The sequence below is a fragment of the Taeniopygia guttata genome, chromosome 20 (genome assembly GCF_048771995.1).
Source record: "Taeniopygia guttata chromosome 20, bTaeGut7.mat, whole genome shotgun sequence".
Taxonomy (NCBI): Eukaryota; Metazoa; Chordata; class Aves; order Passeriformes; family Estrildidae; genus Taeniopygia; species Taeniopygia guttata.
The window spans coordinates 2238785-2257422 of NC_133045.1; the positions used below are offsets into that span (position 1 = coordinate 2238785).

General features: G+C 48.2%; 1 protein-coding gene and 1 long non-coding RNA gene across 4 annotated transcripts; one reads left to right on the forward strand and one right to left on the reverse strand.

The window, feature by feature from the left end:
* Nucleotides 1–8043: 8043 nt before the first annotated feature.
* Nucleotides 8044–16820, reverse strand: LOC115497953 (uncharacterized). Of its 3 annotated transcripts, XM_072917174.1 has the most exons (4): nt 16683–16820; nt 16440–16598; nt 16007–16096; nt 8044–15711 (listed from the first exon to the last, which is right to left on the reverse strand). In XM_072917174.1, exons 1-4 carry the CDS (start codon nt 16773–16775, stop codon nt 14599–14601), a joined length of 1455 nt encoding a protein of 484 aa, XP_072773275.1. In that variant the 5' UTR covers nt 16776–16820; the 3' UTR covers nt 8044–14598. The 3 variants fall into 3 exon arrangements, with proteins under 3 accessions (XP_072773275.1, XP_072773274.1, XP_072773276.1); XM_072917173.1 differs by having other exon boundaries at nt 16440–16775; XM_072917175.1 differs by lacking the exon at nt 16007–16096 and having other exon boundaries at nt 16440–16775.
* On the forward strand, nt 14852–18175 carry LOC140680390 (uncharacterized). The gene is made up of 2 exons (XR_012051591.1): nt 14852–14988; nt 15066–18175. It is a non-coding gene; the product is annotated as an uncharacterized lncRNA (long non-coding RNA).
* The last annotated feature ends 463 nt before the right edge of the window (nt 18176–18638 follow it).

An 18638-nucleotide genomic window follows, 5' to 3' on the forward strand; every position in this document is an offset into this window, starting at 1 on the left:
ATATTTAAACTCCAGTCCCTGAGGGAGAGTCCTCTCCCATCCAGCTCCCTGCGGGATGGGTGCTGCAGCTGATGGGGCTGTACACCAGCAGCCCTAGGTCAGCCCATGAGAGGTGCTAAAGGAGCTGCAGATGTGCTCCAGAAGCCCCACATCCATCGTGTGCTGGGCCCCAAGGCTGGAGGCAGCTCTGCAGGTGGGGTCCTGCCTGAGTGGGGCAGAGGGGCAGAATCCCCCCACTCCTGCTGCTACACTGGGGATCAGCCAGGACATGGAGGGGACTCTGGGTGCCAGGACATGTCCACCTTCTCATCCACCAGCATCCCCAAGTCCTTCACTTGGCTGCACCGGGCTGCTTCCCATGTGATACTGTCTTTGAGGTTTGACTAGCTCTGGGATCTCTCCTCTTACTCTTTTTCCAGGCACTTCTTTGCTGTTCTCTGTTCTTCCACTCTGCCCTTAGCTCCCATTGAGTTGTAAATAAAGGTAACACCTGGAGTCTCTCCTCAGGGGCACCCAGCAACCCTGCTCATTCTTACACAGCTGTGTTTATCCATTCAGCTGGGATCTGCATGGCCTGGCTGCTCATACCTGCAGGTTCTCAAAGGTCCCTGAAAGGGACTGCTGCTGTCTTGTCCCCTCCTCTCGGCATGGGAGATGAAAGTGGGTCCTTTCCTTGTTCCCCCCACCCTGCTCTGCTGTCCTTTTATGTGCAACCTCCAGGAAGTGCTGTGTGTTTTGACACAACCAACTGCTTGGGCTTTCTGTGGGCTAATGCCTCTGGCATTGCTTTAGGCATTGCTTGACTAGTGGATGATTTACAGACTGGCTCCAAGGACTCTCCAAAGCTGATGGAGCCAGCCAGCCTGACCAGGGCTGAGCCGTGCAGCTTTTGTGGCACAGCTGTATGACTAATGCCAAATAATGCAACCACCAGGGCAGGAGGAAGCTGAGGTTCCTCTGGGAACAGCAGAATGCAGGAGAGCCTGGGACAAGGTTAGGTAGGGCAGAGCACTAGCAAGGAAAGATAGAAAGGTAATGCTGATCATTTCCCTCAGGACAGAGGAGATGGTGAAGACCTGAGGATGAGTGTGAGAGTTTCAGAGGGCACTTTCAGCCCCCTGTCTGTCTCAGCACAGAGCTGCACATCCTGATGCTGGTCCCTTCATCTTGAGGCCACCCACAGTGATGCTGTACAAGAGCCTGGGGTGAAACTGCACTGCACTGGGGCTGTGCCTCACAGCATCGCTGTTACCTCAGCCACTGTTACCACTGTTACTCTGTGTCCTGGTTTAAGGTAAATTTGGGAGGAAACTTCCAAAGGGGTCCCCCTCCAGAAAGCAGATTCAAGTGGCCCATCCTCCTGCTGGTTCAGGAAAAGATTTCCTTGGAGAAAGTGCAAAAAACCTGTTTATCTAACAAGAAAAGTATTCACAAGAATAAGAAATTAATGACATTAATAAAACCTCTTGCTGTTCTGAAGAGATGGCAAATTCAGAAAGTCCTTTTCATGGGGTGTAACTTAGCTCACTCAGTCTCTTATCAGTCCCTCCTGTGCTGGAAAATGCCACTTCCTGGGCCCTGGTGGGCCACAAGTGTGAGTTCCAGGTGTTTTTCTGGGTTTTCAGTCCAGAGCAGGGACAATCAGTTCCAAGAAAAAGAAAATCCAAGGTCTGGGGAACTTCCTTGGCTCAGCTAAGAAAAAAAAAAAAAAAAAACAAACTAAAATAGCTAAGAAAATCTAATTAAAAAGCAAAGGAGAACTCTCTCCTGCTGTCTGTGCTGCTGACAACAGAGTCTGAGAGAAGAAAAGCTGAAGCTCTTACCTATATGTTTTTGAATACAGCCATCTTAGACATTCCACTGCTTCCCCCTTTCCCCCCTTCACTCTCAAATTTAGTTTTAAAGGTGCAAAACTTACTTCTGGGCTAAACAGACAAATGGGACTACAATTCAGCATCATAAAGTCACCCTAGGTCATTGTTACTTGTTGCTGTAGGGGGTACAACTGGCACCAAAGATGGCTTCAAGCATCAGCCCTTTTATTTTTCCTCAGTACAACCTTTTATACCCTTCATCTTGGATGCATTGCGCCTGTGTGCCCTCTCTACCCTTTTGTGGTTGGTCAGCACACCTCGGCACGCTGTGTCTCATTACCTCCAGTACTGTTCACCTGTCTTGTGCAGTTGTAGCCCATTAGGGATGAAGTTGGGCCGCAGCCCCACTCCCAATTAACCACAAACTGTGCCAGTTACACTGCTCCCACCAGCAACCAGAGCCATGAGACTGTGACATGTCACCTGGTGACTTCTAACACAGGCTGTGACTGATGCTGGCCTGTGTGGTCCCCTCTTGACAACCACCCACCCACTGCTGCTGCAGGGCCACCCGATCCCCCTGTTCTCCAGGATGGGTAAGCCAAGCTCCCACAGTGCCGGAATCTGTGGGTATTGGTGATTCCGAGATTGTAGAAAGTCTCTGTCTTTCTGCCCCGTTGCCAAAGAAGAAGCCATAATTCATCTGTGCTGTTTTCAAGGTTGTTTATTCTTGCTTATCTATAACATGTTCTGCTGCCCTGCCGCAGGTCTGTCCTGCAGGGCAGCGTGTGGGGCTCTGCCCTCAGTGGGATGTTACAAACATTATATACCAGAAACTACCTGTGCTATATTTACAATCATGTACCAATATCTATCATCTACATTAAACAGCGCGTCCCCAGCCTTAACCAATGGAAAAATGCCAACACCACAGTGAAACATGGAGGGCATGAGGAAGGAGGAAAAGGACAAGACACACCCAATTCCTCCATCTTGTCCCCTCTGAACCCCTAATCTAGAAACCTAAAATTTTACTTTTGCACCCGTGCCACACTTAATTATTACTCTTATCAAACATTTAGAACTTGTAATTCATCCTGTAAGATTGAAAACTCCTCTCCATGGACAGAGATCACAGACAGTGTCTCTCAGGGCTCTGTCCAGGGCGGTTCCTGACCCCTGCCAGGGTCCCAGACCTGCCAGGGCAGCCAGAGGGAAGCCCTGGATTCCCACACCACAGCCCCATGTTACAAGCTGTGTGCACCAGACCCTCTCCACCTTGAGGGTCCCCGGGACTCGCTTCAGTTCAGCACTGTATTTCTTGTCATGAGGGAGCTACAATTGCAGGCACAGTTGGAAATGTGGTGGGAAAGAGCTGCGCAGGAGCCAATGCTGTCCTCCATCCACTGGCCATGCCATGTGGTCAGTTGCCACCATCCTCCCTGCCCAGGTACATTGCTCCTGTGGCCCTAAGGAGGCATCTGGGATGTCTGTGACTGTTAGTGGGAAGTTCCAGGATTAGGAACCACCAAAGACCGAGCTTGTGACACAGCAGGGCAGTGTCAGTGAGTTCCTGTTGGAAAGGGGTTGCTCCCACTGCCCCCCTTTGGGTGAGCCCTGCCATGGGCTGCTCAAGCGGCTCATGTGCACAATTCTGGGTCTCCATCATTGTGGTTTAACCCCAGCTGGTAATTAAACACCACACAGCCACTCACTCACCCTCCACCTCTTCCTCCTTTCTCCCCTAGAGAACAGGAGATTGGGAAAAATAAAAGTAAACTTTAAAGGCTGAGATACGAACTGAACAAAGTATAAAGGTATCTCTTAAGTCACTGAACGTCCAGATGGGTGTTGGGAGAGCAGAGTCCCACCCAGTGCCAAAGTTCAGGATCACCTGAGGGAACTGACTGGGCATAAGTCTGTGGGGTCTGATGAGATGGCCCCCAAGATCCTGAGGGAACAGGCTGATGGCATTGCCAAGCCCCTCCCAACAGTAATTTAAAACTCACACGAAGTCCCTGGGGACTGCAACTAGGGAAATAACGTTCCTGTTTTTAAAAAGTGGGGAAAGGAAGATGCAGGGAACTACAGACCAGTGAGCCTCATTCTCTGTGCCTGGGAAGATCATGGAGCAGATCCTCATGGAAGCAATCTTAAGGCACATGACAGATAAGGAGGTGACCTGAGACAGTGTCCTGGTTTGAAGGACAGGTGTCTGCCAAGGAAGGTGGGAACCTCCCTTAGATGGAGAACATGACTCCCTTCCCTCTGAATTATTATAACTTTGTAATTACGAGGCTTTCAGGCAAAGATAGGGGAAAAGGAATAGCAGTTCCTTACAGCGTGTGTGTGTACAGCCGGGCAAACAAGCACCGAGCCCGGCAGAGCACAGACCCGGCGCGGCCTTGTCCCGGCTCAGCCCCTTCCCCCGCGGCATTTGACATTTGACACAGCTGGTTTTTGGTAGCGGGAGAGCTTCTGTGAGAAGCTGCTAGAAGCTTCCACCAAGTGCAACAGAGCCAACCTCTGATGGTTCTGAAGATGGACATGCTGCTGGCCCAATTAGAGAGGTTGGTCACGCCTCTGCTGTATTTAAGAAGAAAATCAAAAGGGGGCACAGGCAGGTTTTTTCCCAGGGGTGGTGAGGCGCTGCCGCTGAGGCCATCCCTGCCCAGCCCACGGCGATTGCCATCACAGCTGTCACCCCCTTGGCATGGCCGCATTGAGCCTTGCACCTGGTTCCCCATAGCCGTCCTCAGGCAGAAGGGCAGGAGCAGCAGCAGCAGCTTCTCCTTCCCAGCTCTCTGCATGAAGAGGGGAGTTAAATAGTGCCAGCGCTGACACAGCTGGCACTGCCCATGAGTGGTGGCACAGCTGCCTGGCCAGCGGCAGAAGCATGGGGAATGACTCCCTAGTGTGGAACCTAAAGAGATCAGACTCCTGGCACTGTGAAATACTGCAGGAATCTTTGAATTGGTGGAACTTGTTGGCAATGGTATCTATGAGCAGCAGTTTTTCTTCTAGTCAGGTTAGAGGAGGCAGTGAGGACGTGTGAAGGAGAACAATAATGCGCCACCAAGGTCAGTGGAAAAGAAAGAGCAGGAGGAGGTGCTCCAGGCAGCAGAGCCGAGATTCCTCTGCAAGCCATGGTAAAGACTATGGTGAGACAAACTGTTCCCCTGTGACGCCTGAAGTCCATGGGGGATGCAGAGATCCCCTCACAGCCTGTGGGAAAAGTGCTCCCAGAAAAGCAGGGGGATGCCAGAGAAAGCTGTGATCCAGTGAGACACCCAAATAGAGAGAGGGCCCTTGCTTCCAGAGGTAGAGTCCTTGCTTGCAAACCAGAGCTGCCTATTCTTAAAAGACTAGACCCTGTGGATGAGTAACCCTCACCAAAACAGTTTGGGGAAAACTGTTTGCCTCTGGGAGGGACCCCACAGCACAGCAGGAAAAAGACTCCTCTGAGTGAACAGAAAAAGATCCCAAGGAAAGAAGGAAGGAAGTGTTTTAAAGGCTTAATTTGCTTCTCATTATTCTCATATCCCCCTCTGTTAATAATAAATTTATACCTTTAAATTTGAACCTGTTTTGCCCTTAGAGTGTTCCAGTCCTTGTCTCAAGTCATGAGCCCTTTGTTAATTTTTTCCCTCTCCTCTGCCCAACCGTAGCAGGAGAGGGTAAGCAAACAACTTTCCTGAGTGCCTGGGGTTTGGCCAGTGTCAAACCACAACAGGCCTCCTCCCATTCTTCCAATAGGAGCAAGTCCTTCACATACAGCAATAACCTAATTCCTAGGGATGGAATAAATTAACCTATTCTCCCTCTTGTTCTGACTTAAAGGCAAAATGCTGTTTACTGTGTTCTGAAAGTGGGTATCCCCAGAAATCATCCCTTAGCAGTGTGAGGAAGGAACCCAACTCAAGACAGTACAAGGATCTAGACAGTGGAATGCCAGGGTTTAAAAGCCTACTCTTAGGTCCTGCACCATAACTGGCAGGATAGGAGTGCTACAGGGAGACATACCCAGCTTCAAAAGACCTGCCTTTATCTCAGCAACAGGCGGCAAACCCTTCTTTTCTTCCTTTGAAAGAGGGTATTGCTTCTTAGACACCAGTTGTCCTGGGCACCTCAGGGTAATCTGGAGAGGCCCCACATCCAGTTTTCCATATTCCAACAGCACTGGTCTCCCCATCACCCCTTAGAACACCAACTCACATTCCCAACTCCAGTCATCAAATCCCCTTCTAGCAAACCACAATCACAACTAGGAATAATCAGAAACTCATGCTTTTCAAACCCCTCTCACAAATTCAGCAAACTCTCACAAATGTCCCCGTGTTACTTTTATTTGCTGGCAAAACTCAACACACACAGAGGCCATTTGCATATACACACACACATTTACCAATAGTGGTTGAAAAAACCTGCTCATCTTTCCCACTTAAGAAAAGAACATTTGAACAATTATTCCCCCTTTGGCATAAAATTCAAATTAGATAAAGAAGTTCACATGTCTGCTAGGGAACACACTTCTCAGTTCAGTAAGAGCTCAAGGGCTCCAGTGTTGTGAGCCCCTGGTACAATAGCAGATCCTGAAATCTTTAACAGTCCTATACCTGAGGTGCCTTTCTAACAAATTCCTGCAAAGGCCCACTTGGCCACTTCTTCAGTCCCCGCTCCCTCTGCTTCTGGGCTCTCACGCTTCCCCAGCTGCAGAATTCTCTGCAAAATCACTTGGCTCCCCAGTGACCCAAACAAAATCCCTCTGTGTGTCTGTGTAAAGGCCAGGCTTTGGTTTGTCACTGCCTCAGACTTGTAACCCCCTTTTCTGGGGAGTTTCCAAGGGTTTGGTGGTGCTCCCCCTGCCTCGCAGGAGGATTGGCGGGGGGGGGGGGGGGGGGAAGGACCTTCAAGACCCCCCTCCCAACTCCTTCCCCCCCCTTCTCAAGTTGAAGTTCCACAAAAATTCTCCTTCCAGAGCGTTGTCCAGAGCAGCCTGGGGATCCTGCAGTGGAAAGGGAGGGTGCAGGTCGGGAGTAGTCCACCACCCATGCCTCCCAACCCTCTGCTCCAGCCACCAGCTCTTCCCATCCCCCAACTCCAACTCTTTGCGGGCTCCAGAGATTGCCCAAATCCCTGGATTCAGCTCCAGTGGCTCTGCAGAGGCAGTACCTTCCCAAAACCAGTGGCCGGTGTTCCTGAAGCTGCTGTTCCCCACGGATCTGGGTGGGGGGTGCCTGGGAAATAACAGTGGAAGGATCCTGGACAGGTCCCCCAGTTGCTAGGAAAATTCACAAACACCAGAGGTTTATGTCCAAAAAAGAGACAAAGGAGTCCTTCAACTTTATTTGAATAAAGGGAGAGAGTCCACCAGAGAACACACCTGTGGTCTTTTCTCTCTCTCTTGGTTTCAGAGGGTGCAGCCTCCTTTTATCCTAACTCCCAGCTGCATGCCCTGGGAGCTGCCCTCTTCTTTTGCCCATTGGCTGAGGTACTAGGAAAGTACAGCCTCCCCGAACCACCCACTCCCCTTGAACCTGTCACTTTACCCCAAAGTTCAGAACTTCAGGCTTGTGCACACCCTTGGCTGTTTTAGGAGTCAAGCTGTCTGGAGTCTGCAACAAACATGCAAAGTTAGTAGAAACACTAAGGCCCATTTCAAAAACATTAACACCAACCTTCACCCATCAAATTGTTTTAAAGACATTAGCTTTCTTCTCATCCTTTTGACCTTTTGTCCTTTTCCCTGTAGATGTGATGAGCCCATCATTAGTGTGAGTCCCTGCACTGGTCAAAGGTGACAACCTCCAACTGACACAGGTCACCTGTACACTCCAAAACCTCTGACCGCCACCCCCATAGGTGGTTTCCCCACTGGAAAGAATTTCTTCCTTATGCTCAGGTGGAACTTCCTGCTGAAGTTTCTTGTCCCATTGCTGGGCAGTGCCGAGGAAGGGCTGGTTTCAGCCTCTTGGCACCCCCTCATTAGATATTCACCCAGCACAGCAACACTGAATGCTCCTGCAGAGCTTCTGGGGCAACTTGGTCTGAGAAAGGGCCCTGCAAAAAGGATTGCAAGGCAAAGACATAATTGTCCTTCACACAAGGTGAAATCCAGGCTGCCTCCAATGGGATACATCCCTCTTCTCACCTGGCAAAAATGCTGGCTACTCCTCACCTCCCTAGCTCAGATTCCCCTTTGTTACAGGTAAAAATGATCAAGCCAAAATAATAATTAATAAAATAGATTTTTATTTCGTGACTGACATTTGGTCTCTGATAGCCTCAATCAAAAGGACAGCGCCGAGCCCGGGATTGGCACTGGGTGAACACTAATCCAATCTCTACCACATCGGATCCCCTCTGTTTACTAATATTGTTTCTGTCCAGTCAGTTTTTAAACAGATTTTTCCACCTGGGGCAGAGGTTCTCCTGTTCTTCTCGCTGCTTCACATATTCATGGGTGTTCTGGTTTGAAAGCAAAACCAGTGAGAGACTCCAAGTCAGAAATACAATTTATTGGGGAAAGGGAAATGAAACAAAATACATGCAATAATACAAAAGGAAGACCATTGACAAAGTCAGAATACAACCTGACACCCCTTTGGCCAGCGTGTTGGTAGCAGTCCAAACTGGAGTGGCTGCAGTCCTCCTGGAGTGGCAGATGTGGTTTCTGTTTTTGCAGTGGTCCTGTAGAAAAGGTTTAGTCGGTCTAGTGGAAAACCCCAGCTGTGTCCTCTTGGAAACCTGTGGGAAGGCTGCCTGCTCTGTCCAAAATCCCAGAATATATCTAGGTGGCGATGCTTGCTCCTCCCCCTGGGCAGAGCATCTCACCATGGGCAGATGTCATTCTGAGTCACTTGGTGGGTCCTTGATCACCCGTTAAATAGCAAATGGCTCCTGGAGGGAGTTGTCTGAGTCATGTGGGAGACATTGATGGGCCATTAACAGGAGATAAGGAAAACTGCCCAGAGGCAACTGCTACACTGATGGTAATAGAAAACATCCTGCTTCTCAATCTCGGACAGTGGGGTCTCCTTTTCTCTGTGCTGGGCTGGATAAAGCCGTTTTTGGGAAGCGACGAATGCTGATGTTGAGTTATGGGAACCTGGTATAGGGATGATGACTCTGACTATCTTGAGCATAGATAACTCCCATGTATTCATTGCTGGGTGTCTCTCAGATGGTCCAGGAAATGGACAATCTCCACACAGAGCCACACTTTTTCATTTATAAATGAGCTCTTTCTGCTTGCTGCCATCTGTGGTTTCGCAGCCTTTCCTCAGCTGCGGCTTGTCGTTTAAAACCTTAAGGATTTTTCATACAAGCACCATTTATTACCTATATATTTTTTACATAATCACAAATTATTCCATAACATATATTACATCTTGGTTTGAAAAGCCAGGCATCTGCTAAGGAAGGCAGGAACGTCCCTTGAAAAGGAAAATGCAAACACCCTCCCTCCAAAATATTATAATTTTGAAATTAAGGGGTTCTCAGGCAAACACATGGGAGCAGGTATAACAGTTATTTATTAGGAAAAAATTAAAAGAAAATATAAAAATAAAAATGCAATAATACCACACAACACTGACTGTTATAGATACATAGTATAATACTGGCTTTTTGAAATATTAAAATGTGTGAAAAACACCAATCATTTGTTTTAAAATTTTAAAAGTTTAATAGTAATAAAATAGTTATAAAAACAGTAATAAAAATTAGAGCAATAAGAATTTGGACAATCAGAGTTAGGACAATAAAGGGCAATAAAAGCAAAGAATTACAGACGTCTGGATGCTCTTGGGCACTAAAGCCACGAAAAGCATGCCTTGTGTACAAAGGATTAACCCTTAAAAGCAATAGCCTGTTGTATAGTCGTATATCTCATAGATTATGCATAAATTCCTAGCAAACTAGGGATTTTTCTGGGTTTTGTCAACTTTTCCCCCTTAATCCTGGTGGCTCCTAAAAGACAAAGAGGAGGTGGAAGGATGTTTGTCTTTTCCAATACAGAGGCAGTAACTCTTGCTGTTATCTCTGTGAAGAAATTGATTATTTCATCCATTCCTTGTGCTGGCCACAAAAAGGTATCTTACATCATATAGCTTCTATTTCAATATTATGCGATAGCCTAAAAATATATTTTACACACCACTTAAAATTATTAATACAATATTACTTAAAAAAGGATTAATACAACACTACTTTCAAACATAACACATATAGCATTCATTTTAATATTTGCAAAGAGCCAATCATATAATATCCATTTTTCACAAAATGGATTTTATATGTGTGGCGTTAAAGTAACTGTGTTATAAAGTATTATAGATAAGTAATGTAATAGTTGGCTCTCACAATTACAAGATAAACATTATGTATATGTTAGGTGTGGGATTCCTTAAAAACAGAGAGTTTTGGGCACATTGCAAAAGGCAGGCCTCAGAGACAGCAGGATGGTGATTAGAGCTAAGCAGTAGCTATAAGATTTGCCAGCAGAAAAATTATACAAGAAGTAGAAAGAAAGAACAAATAGAACAATGGTCTGTGTATTAACGCTTGGGTAGAATAACTCCCTAAGTTGCAGAAAAGTATATCTGGTGAGTTATTAGGAAGTTCTAAGCTTAATAATGGAGCTCTGTGCATTGTATCTTGAGGCTTACAAGCAAGTATTGTAATCAAAATAAGCAAGCATTGTTTTAACCAAAGGCACGTGTATTTATAGTGATTGGACAGAACTACTGTCAGTATGCTTTTGCTTTGTGTGATTGGTCAAAAAGCTTTTAAAGTAAGTTGTAACATTAAGTTCTTGGTCTGTTGCCTGGGATGTGAGCTGCTGGCATCTTCCCATTGCCATAACCATGTAGTGAGACTGATGCTGAAAAATGAACAGCTCGAGACGCGTTCCACAGCAGTCCCGTCCCGTTCGTGACTTGTACACAGCCCCCGGCCGGCAATAGTTAGGCAGTGATGTTATTGTAATATGTCCCCCATAACAGCCTTGTAGCCTCCTGACTCCAAGAATCAAAAGCGTTCTTAAGTCTCTACCACCAACTGCAAAGTGCAAGTACACCCACCAGAGAACTCCAAAGGAGCAGAAATCCTAGAAGTTCTGTGAAACCCCAGAGACTGGGTACACTGACACAGATCATAAAGAAGATAAACTGCTTCCACTGAGCCATTCTGAGAAGATAAGAATGCCTACAAACCAGCCCATTCAAACTGCTGTTACTTATATTCTTACCTTGTGCCTTAATTTTGCTGTAGACTTGTTAGAAATTGCAAATGTGTGAACTCATTCTTGTAGATTGATGGACTAATGTTGTCCCCCTGTTGCTGTGCTTTCTGAAAGACAAGTGAAAGCCTCACAGGGCTACTCTGCATGCTTTAGATAATTGTTTAAGTAACATTTTGAGCAGAGAATTTAAATTGTATTAGTCATTAATACAATTGTCCTATTTTGAATAAATGAAGATTACAAGTCTCTGTTGAGGGAAGTACATGAGGAACAGTGAGAAGTGCTGGGGTGGTTCATTTAAGAGGGCAAGAATGGATTGGCCCGTGTCTGCCACTGGGAAGATTATAACTCTATAACAGTCATGGTAAGGGGCAAGAAAGCCATACCAGACCTCTATCATTCCTCAATTGCCTCTTAATACAACAGAGACTAAATGGCAACACCAGGTTGGCCTCTGTTCTCACCACTAAGAAACTTAAGATTTTGTCCTGTTCCCACTGTCCCTGCCCACACCAACAGATGCAAGTAAATTTTTTTTTTTAAATGTCCTAGGGTGACCTTATGATGCTTGTATCCCCAATCGTGTGTTCTGTTTATGCTGGATATTATATTCTGTGCCTTCAAGACTGGCTCTAAGAGTGAAGGTGGGGAGAAGAAGCAGCATAGAGTTTGTTGTCTGTCAGCATCAGTGCTTGGCACCGATTGACTGACTCACTTTATCATCCTACTGTAAGACTTTCATACCTTCTCTCTGTGAGTTCCCTCAGGCAGCTCCTCGAAACACTGACTCCTTTTCTCTTTCTCCCACAGCCTAACCCTATCTGTCCCTAGTAGCACATATTAACCCTTACTGTCCCTCACATGACTGCCTGACCCTTGCTCCTTGCAGAAGCACAGCCAACTGACTCCAACTCTACTCCCAACTAGCTAACCCAACTCTTTTATAACACCCATCCTTACTGGACACAGCTGTGGCCTATTAAAGACAAGGCTGTTCCTACTCTCAGGTAATTAGTACAGTTGCAACTCCTCAGGCGCAAGATTGCCTTCTGCATTATCTCTATTCTCACACAATACATCCTCCCACAGCTATCAGCCTGCACTCACTCCTCCACATTCTGCTGGACTGTTGTTGTCTGGGCACCGACGGAGCAGGACAGAGCACTCCTTTTCTTTTCAGTTAGTTTAGCTAGCTAAGGCAGAAAAGTTTTCCCTGGACTGTTTATTCTTCTTTCCCTTTTCTTGGAACTGTTCGAACCTACTCCGCACTGGGACCCGGGAAGCACCGAGAGCTTGCACTTTGTGGCCCACTGGGGGCTACTCTGGGCAGCAGCCTTTGCCAGTGCCAGAGGGACTGATAACAGAGCAACCACCCACAAGAGAGACTTTCTGAATTTGTCATCTCTTCAGAGCCGCGAATGAGTTTTGTCATTTGGTATTGTTCATTTTTTGTGGAGTGTTTTGTCTGTTAAATAAACAGGTTTTATCCACTTCCCTCTGAGGAAATTTTTCCTGAACCGGTTGGGGGGAGGGGATGTGTGGGTTTGCTTACTGGGGCGGGGTGGGGGGGCCCTTTTGGAGGTTTTCTCACAAATAAGCCCTAAACCAGGACAGAAAAGTAAGGGTAGATTACCAGAATCAAAAATGACAGTCAATTGTTCAAGCCAAATGACTTACAGAAAAGGAAAATGAGGGTCTGTTATAGATAAGTAATGTAACAGCTGGCTTTCACAATTACAAGATAAATATTATGTGTATGTTAAGATGTGTAGTGATGTTATTGTGATATGTCCCCCATAATGGCCTTGGTGGTCAGGGCATGTAGGGGGAGGGCAGGCTTGTTACTAAGAGGCACAGCATGGCAGCACCTGACCTCCAGTCATGTTGCAAGAAAGCTCCACCACTGGACGGTGACCAAGAGTTAACCGACAGACTTTGGGTGGGGCCAGAGTTACCCGATGCAGCACCAAAGGTATAAAAAGTAGAGCAGCCATTTTGTGAATGGGCCACGGGACGGGACTCCCAGGCCTGTTTTTCTTTATTTAGTCCTTTTGTTGTATTTTTTGTGAAGGTTTAATAAACCTTTGAGCATTTTTAAAGTGAGCAGTCATTTCTCACATAAAAATACAGTTTTTATTTCTATTGTTAATTAGGCTTAGACATAGTAGTGAAATAGCTGATGTAAGTATACTTTTGTTAAAATTCCTGTTTGAACAGGATAGCATCCAATGAACATATGATGATGACACATGCTACAGATCTGCCAACCATCAGCACTCACTGTCTGAAGACAGTGTGGACGAAGGCCCAAAAGCTGAAGGTTATGATAAGAATGGACTAAAACAACAACCAAGGGATACACATCCTCTAAAAAGGCGGAGCCATGCTAAACAGTTCTTGGAATATGTAAACTCATTTTGGGAAAAGTTTACTATGCAAAATTTCTTATGAATATGTAACAGGCTGATGCAATAGAAATGGTATATAAAGGGTGTTTCCAAAATAGCAGGTGTGCTCTTGGCTGAGTGCTAAGATGCACCTGGCCATAATCTTTGCTTTATTGTCTTTGTCTCCTATTGTCCTTTATTAAATTTTAACATTTTCACAGGAGAGTGAAACGTGTTTTTCACACTGTCAGAGTCAGAATACAACCTCACACCCTGTGGGTCAGGGTGTTGGTAGTAGTCTGATTAAATGGTGGCTTCAGTCCTCCAGGAGTGACATGTGTGGTTGTATTGAAGCAGTGATTGTGTAGAAGGATGTGTTTTGCTCTGAACATCCAGTGGTAGTGTAGATGGGCCTGGTCTTCCCCTGGAAATCCAGTAGAAAAGAAAACTACTCTTCTGGAAATCCAGTGGGAAAAGGCTGCTGTGGTGTTCCAAACCTCGAATTATATCCAGGTAAGAATGCTTGGCTCCTCCCTCTGGGTGGAGCATCTCACAATGGAATGATGTAATTTTATCAGTCATGCAGGGATACTCAATGGCCCATTAACAGAAGGTATTTTCCAGAGGGAGGATTATTTGTGGAAGAGATAAAGAAAACTGCACAATTAACAAATACCTTGTGGGTAGCTAACAGAAGATAACTCTCCCCACATCTAACAGATGGCAATAGAATACACACCCCCAGCCACATCTTGCATTTCCAATCTAAGACACCTGTAAAATTGGCTTTCAGTGTGGCTGAGGCTGTAGAAGGGAAGAGGATGGGACAGGTTACAGCAGGGAAAATAAGCAGATGCAGTCTGGCCTGGTTTGGAGGAAGCACAAGCAAGGCCGTATGGGTAAACTCTTTATTGACAGAAGACGGGTGTGATGTTTGCTGTCTAGAGGCCCTTCAGCTCTCCTGCCACATGCCTTGCTCGCCTCAGACGGGCTTTGGGTGCCCTGATCTGCGCCGTGCTCTGGCCTGGGCAGGGAGCTTTGGACCCTCCAGAGGGACAAGCAGTCGGGAAAAGTGTGGGTCCAAGGAGAGGAGAGTGTCCTCAGCAGCACGGCTCTCCTCTCTGCCTTGGCTTGTGGCTGGGTTTGGGACAGGTCATTGGAAATTCTGTCTGCAGGTTGGTGCAGGCCTATGCCGAGCAACCCGCCCAAATACAGACCAAACAATCCGATTTGCCATGGTCCCTATGTCCAAAGTGTTGCCTGAGGTTGCTGGATTCCTTTCTCTCACCAAGCTCCCCTTCACCATTGCAGGATTCTCAGGCTCCATGGTTTTGGCATAGCCAGTCCCTTTTGCATGGAGCTGTGGTCCTAAGGCAGGCAGCTTTACTCCTGCGCTTTCTTCCTGGCTCTGCTCTTCAGATGCTCCAGGGAATCCTGGCTGCATCTGTCTGTTGGTGACCTTACCCTTGGAAAGCTTCAGGAGTTCGGTGTACTCACATCTGGAGTCTCCTCCAAACTGAGAAGCTATCATGGATTTCAAGAGGTAGCGAATATTCTTAACAACTTGGATGGTGAGATAGTCAAGGCAAGCGTTTAAACGTGGTGCTCCGTCTGTTTCAGCTTCCTTGGATGTGTCTGCTTGGGTGGCTCCCCCATCAACAAGCTGCTCCTTGTGCCTGGATGCCCTCCCTGACTCAGAAGCTTTGGACTCCAGATGGTCCCCCAGGATCTCCAACACCATCGCTAGAAGCTCCTTGGCCACCAGTTCTATTTCCTGTTGGTGGTCTAGTGGTGTCTCTGCAGGCTCTGTTCTCGCGGATCTGCCAAAATCACTTCCTCTGATCCCCTGAGCAATGTTCCTTAAAAAATTGACACGCTGGTCGCAAGGAACCTTCAGCCTCGCAAACTCTTTGAACACAATGGTCTCAACCAGCTCTTGGAGCTTCTGGGCTTCTGCTGTGGTCAGCTGCTCAAAGACAGCTTTCAAGAGGCTGTCAGCAGTGTTGTCCGGCTTCCTCTGGGAGCCAGCGGCTCTGCTGGCATCTTCCTGGCCCAGCTCAGCTGTGGAGTGGGTTTGGCCCTTGTCTAAAAGTACTTTCACTCTTCTGAATCTTCCTGATTTCAGGGGGCTCTCTTTGGTCTTCTGTGGAGGTGGGCAAGAAGGTTTCTGAGGCTGCAGCTGCCGCTGTGCCCTGCAGGAAGTGTCAGTGGTTCTTGACACTTTGGGACCATCCTTTAATTTGGCCAAATGAGGCAGAAGCCCTTCCTGAAAGGTGACACCAGGTTGTGGGTCATGGTGCCTGGACAAGCACTCAGCCCCTGTGTGCTGAGGCTTCCCTCAGGCTCAGGCTGGCCCTCTGCTTCGGCCAGGCCACGAGGGCAGGAGAGAAGGGCTTCCCTCCGCACGGGATGTGCCTGCACATGGCCCTGCTGCCCATGCCCAGCTCAGTGCCCTGCACTGGCTCAGCTCTCAGCCATGGAGTCCTTTCCTCACCACAGCACCCAGCCCAGCAGCACAGCCTTGCACAGTCCCATGGCCCTGAACACAGCACTTTGCCTACCTCTCTCCGCCCTAAGATCTGCTCTGACTGCAGCTTGGTCCTGGTCAGGTACTGCCTATACTCGTTGAACTCCTTCACAGTGCAAATCACCTGTGGAGGGACGAGAGCAGAATCCCCCAAAAACTGTCAAGCCATGCAGTCGGCCTTCCCCAAAACAGCCTGACCCCAGCGGGAGAGGAGCTGCCCCCAAGCCCTCCGCTCATACCCTGGTGTTGGGGCCACTGATGTCCCCCCAGCCCGGCTGAAGAGGCAGCGTGGGGCAGGCTGAGAAGGGCAGGCCTGGGGCTTGCCAGGCCGATGTTGGTGCTGCTTCTGCTCCCAGGGACACCAGCACACTCCTCTGTCCTCCAGCAGCAGCAGACGGCTGCAGCAAGGGCTGTGGGAGCCCTGCTTGAAGAGGACTGTTCTTGATCAGCCTGAAGTCCAGACCTACCTTGTCACTGGTGACAAAGCCCTGTTTCTTCAGCATCCGCAGGATGTCCTTGCGCTTGTGGTAGTCCTGAAGGTGGGGGTCATGCAGGCAGTTGTATTGCAGGTTCAGGTGATGCATGTAGGGGTCGTCCAGATTGAAAGAAGGACATTGCCAGTGAAGCTGTAAGAGACATTTCCCAGAGTATGAAGGAGACCGGAGAGCAGTAAAGAGGAGAGCTTTTCTGCACTCTTTTATTTCCTTTACCTTTTCCCCCAGCTTTCCCCTGCAGAAGACAGAGTTGGACTTGGGCTTCACATAGATCTTGACTCCGAGTGGGAGATCCAGCAGGTAATCCATCAGCCTGGAGGCTCAATCTCCCAGGTGTGCAGTTCTGGGGCCAATCTGTGAAGACACAGACACTCGGGCAGTAGCTCAATAAGCTTCCTGCACAGCAGGTGCAGGAGAAGGAGCTGAGGGTCTTGAGGGTCCTTAGGCCTAGAGCAGACCCCCAAGCCTCAGGCTCACCAGCTAAGCTCTCTCTATCAGCCCACTGCTTTCCTCCCTGTAGTTCCCAGTACACTCAGCAGTGACTCTGCCTTTTGGCAGGACACCAGCAGTGAGATGGAGCTCCAGAGCTCCTTCCATGAGCTCTTGTGGTGCTGCAATCCCACGCTGACTCCTCGTGCTCCAGAGGTCTCCCAGCAACGGGGCATTGTTCCATCATGGTGATGTCACATCACCGCATTGTCACATCACTGCGTTGACACTGTGTCACACGGAAACTGCACACCACACCTGGGGGGAGAGGAGCTCACCTGGAGGCTCCTTTGGACAGCCCTTGGGCCACCCCTACCCTGGGTGACCCAGCTGTGAGAGCTGCTGTCCACAGGCCCCTTCCCCCCTCCCCGGTGGTGTCATTCTGTCAGGCAAAGCTTCCTCACCAACAGGAAGGAATGGGAGGAATTGCCACTCCAAAGATGCCCAGTTTGGGGGCTGCTTTTCCTACTTTCCCTTTTTAGACCTTCTTCCCTGTCATGGCCAAGCAGCCACAGCTGGGAAAATTACAGCAAACTGGATGTTTGGCCCATCCCTGGCAACATGAGATTCCTTGGTCATGTTTTGAGAAAGAGAAGCACAGGCTGAGGGAAAGTCTTCTCCTCCCCTTTCCTCAGGATCCCCTTCAGCCCAGACACCTCTGTGCCGCCTTCCCAGTCTCCCCTGCCCTGGCTTCTGCTGTTCCTGTCTGCTCTTGTTATGAATGTTTTGATCAAACAATCAGATAATATAAATGGGTTAAATAGCTATGACTATAAGTAGGCAAATGTGAAATATAAGGTACAGACATATCAGGAGGGCTGTGTTTGGATTGTAACCGTAGAAACCTCCCCAGGAAGTTACTGGACCCTTCTGTTGCAGTCACACTCACCAGTAACACTGCTTGGAAACCCACTGTCCTTCCCATCTTGATTTTAAGTTTAAGGATTCCAGTCAGCAGACCTCAGGAGAGATGGCCAATGATTGTTTTAGAGTAAGAATACTGATGAAGTTATTAACTATTAGAACCAATCAACGTAAAGGTTAAATTTAAGAGTGGGCATAGTATGTGTAGCATGTAAAAGAACGCACATAATGATGATTCAGCAGAACAAGTAAATAAAATGGATGGGTTTTGTTTGTTAAGTGGAACACATTTCCAGAGGAGTTATCCCTGTGTTCCGAGCACCTGAATAAAGAAGTGTCTGCTTATTCACATCCCATTGGTATTGGATAAGTTTCTATTTTCCTGTTTGGCGACACTCTCACTTCCTATCCCTTCTTGGCTGGATTTGGTGAGGTCTCTGGTGCCTGTTCCTCCAGCCTGTCTGGTTCCTTGGGGCTGGGGAACAGCGAGGGGCGCAGCCCAGGGACGCTGTTCCTCTGCTCCCAAAGCAGTTTCTGGCACACGCTCCAGCTGCAGCTCTTCTCCAGCTTGGCCAGGGGAGGAGCAGTATCGGCTGTGCCCCAGCTTCCCTGGGCCACATGTCCTGCTCAGCCACGAGGGTCCTGGGCCCCACAGTGCCTTCACACACACCCACACCTGGGGCAGTGCTCAGGCAGCTCCAGCAGCTCCAGCGTGCGGTCCCGGGGGCCGAGGAGGAGGTCCTGTGTGCAGTTCCTGGGCAGCTGCAAAGCACAGGTGCTAAGGAATACACCTGGGGCAGGTAGCTCGGGGTGCAGCTG

Excerpts from the sequence above, each read along its gene's own strand:
- LOC115497953 (XM_072917173.1), bottom strand. The coding sequence starts at position 16,775 with ATGGATTACCTGCTGGATCTCCCACTCGGAGTCAAGATCTATGTGAAG. Across the intron at positions 16,097-16,439 it reads GCTTTGTCACCAGTGACAAG|GTGATTTGCACTGTGAAGGA; the intron begins GTAGGTCTGGAC and ends GTCCCTCCACAG. Across the intron at positions 15,712-16,006 it reads AGATCTTAGGGCGGAGAGAG|GAAGGGCTTCTGCCTCATTT; the intron begins GTAGGCAAAGTG and ends GTCACCTTTCAG.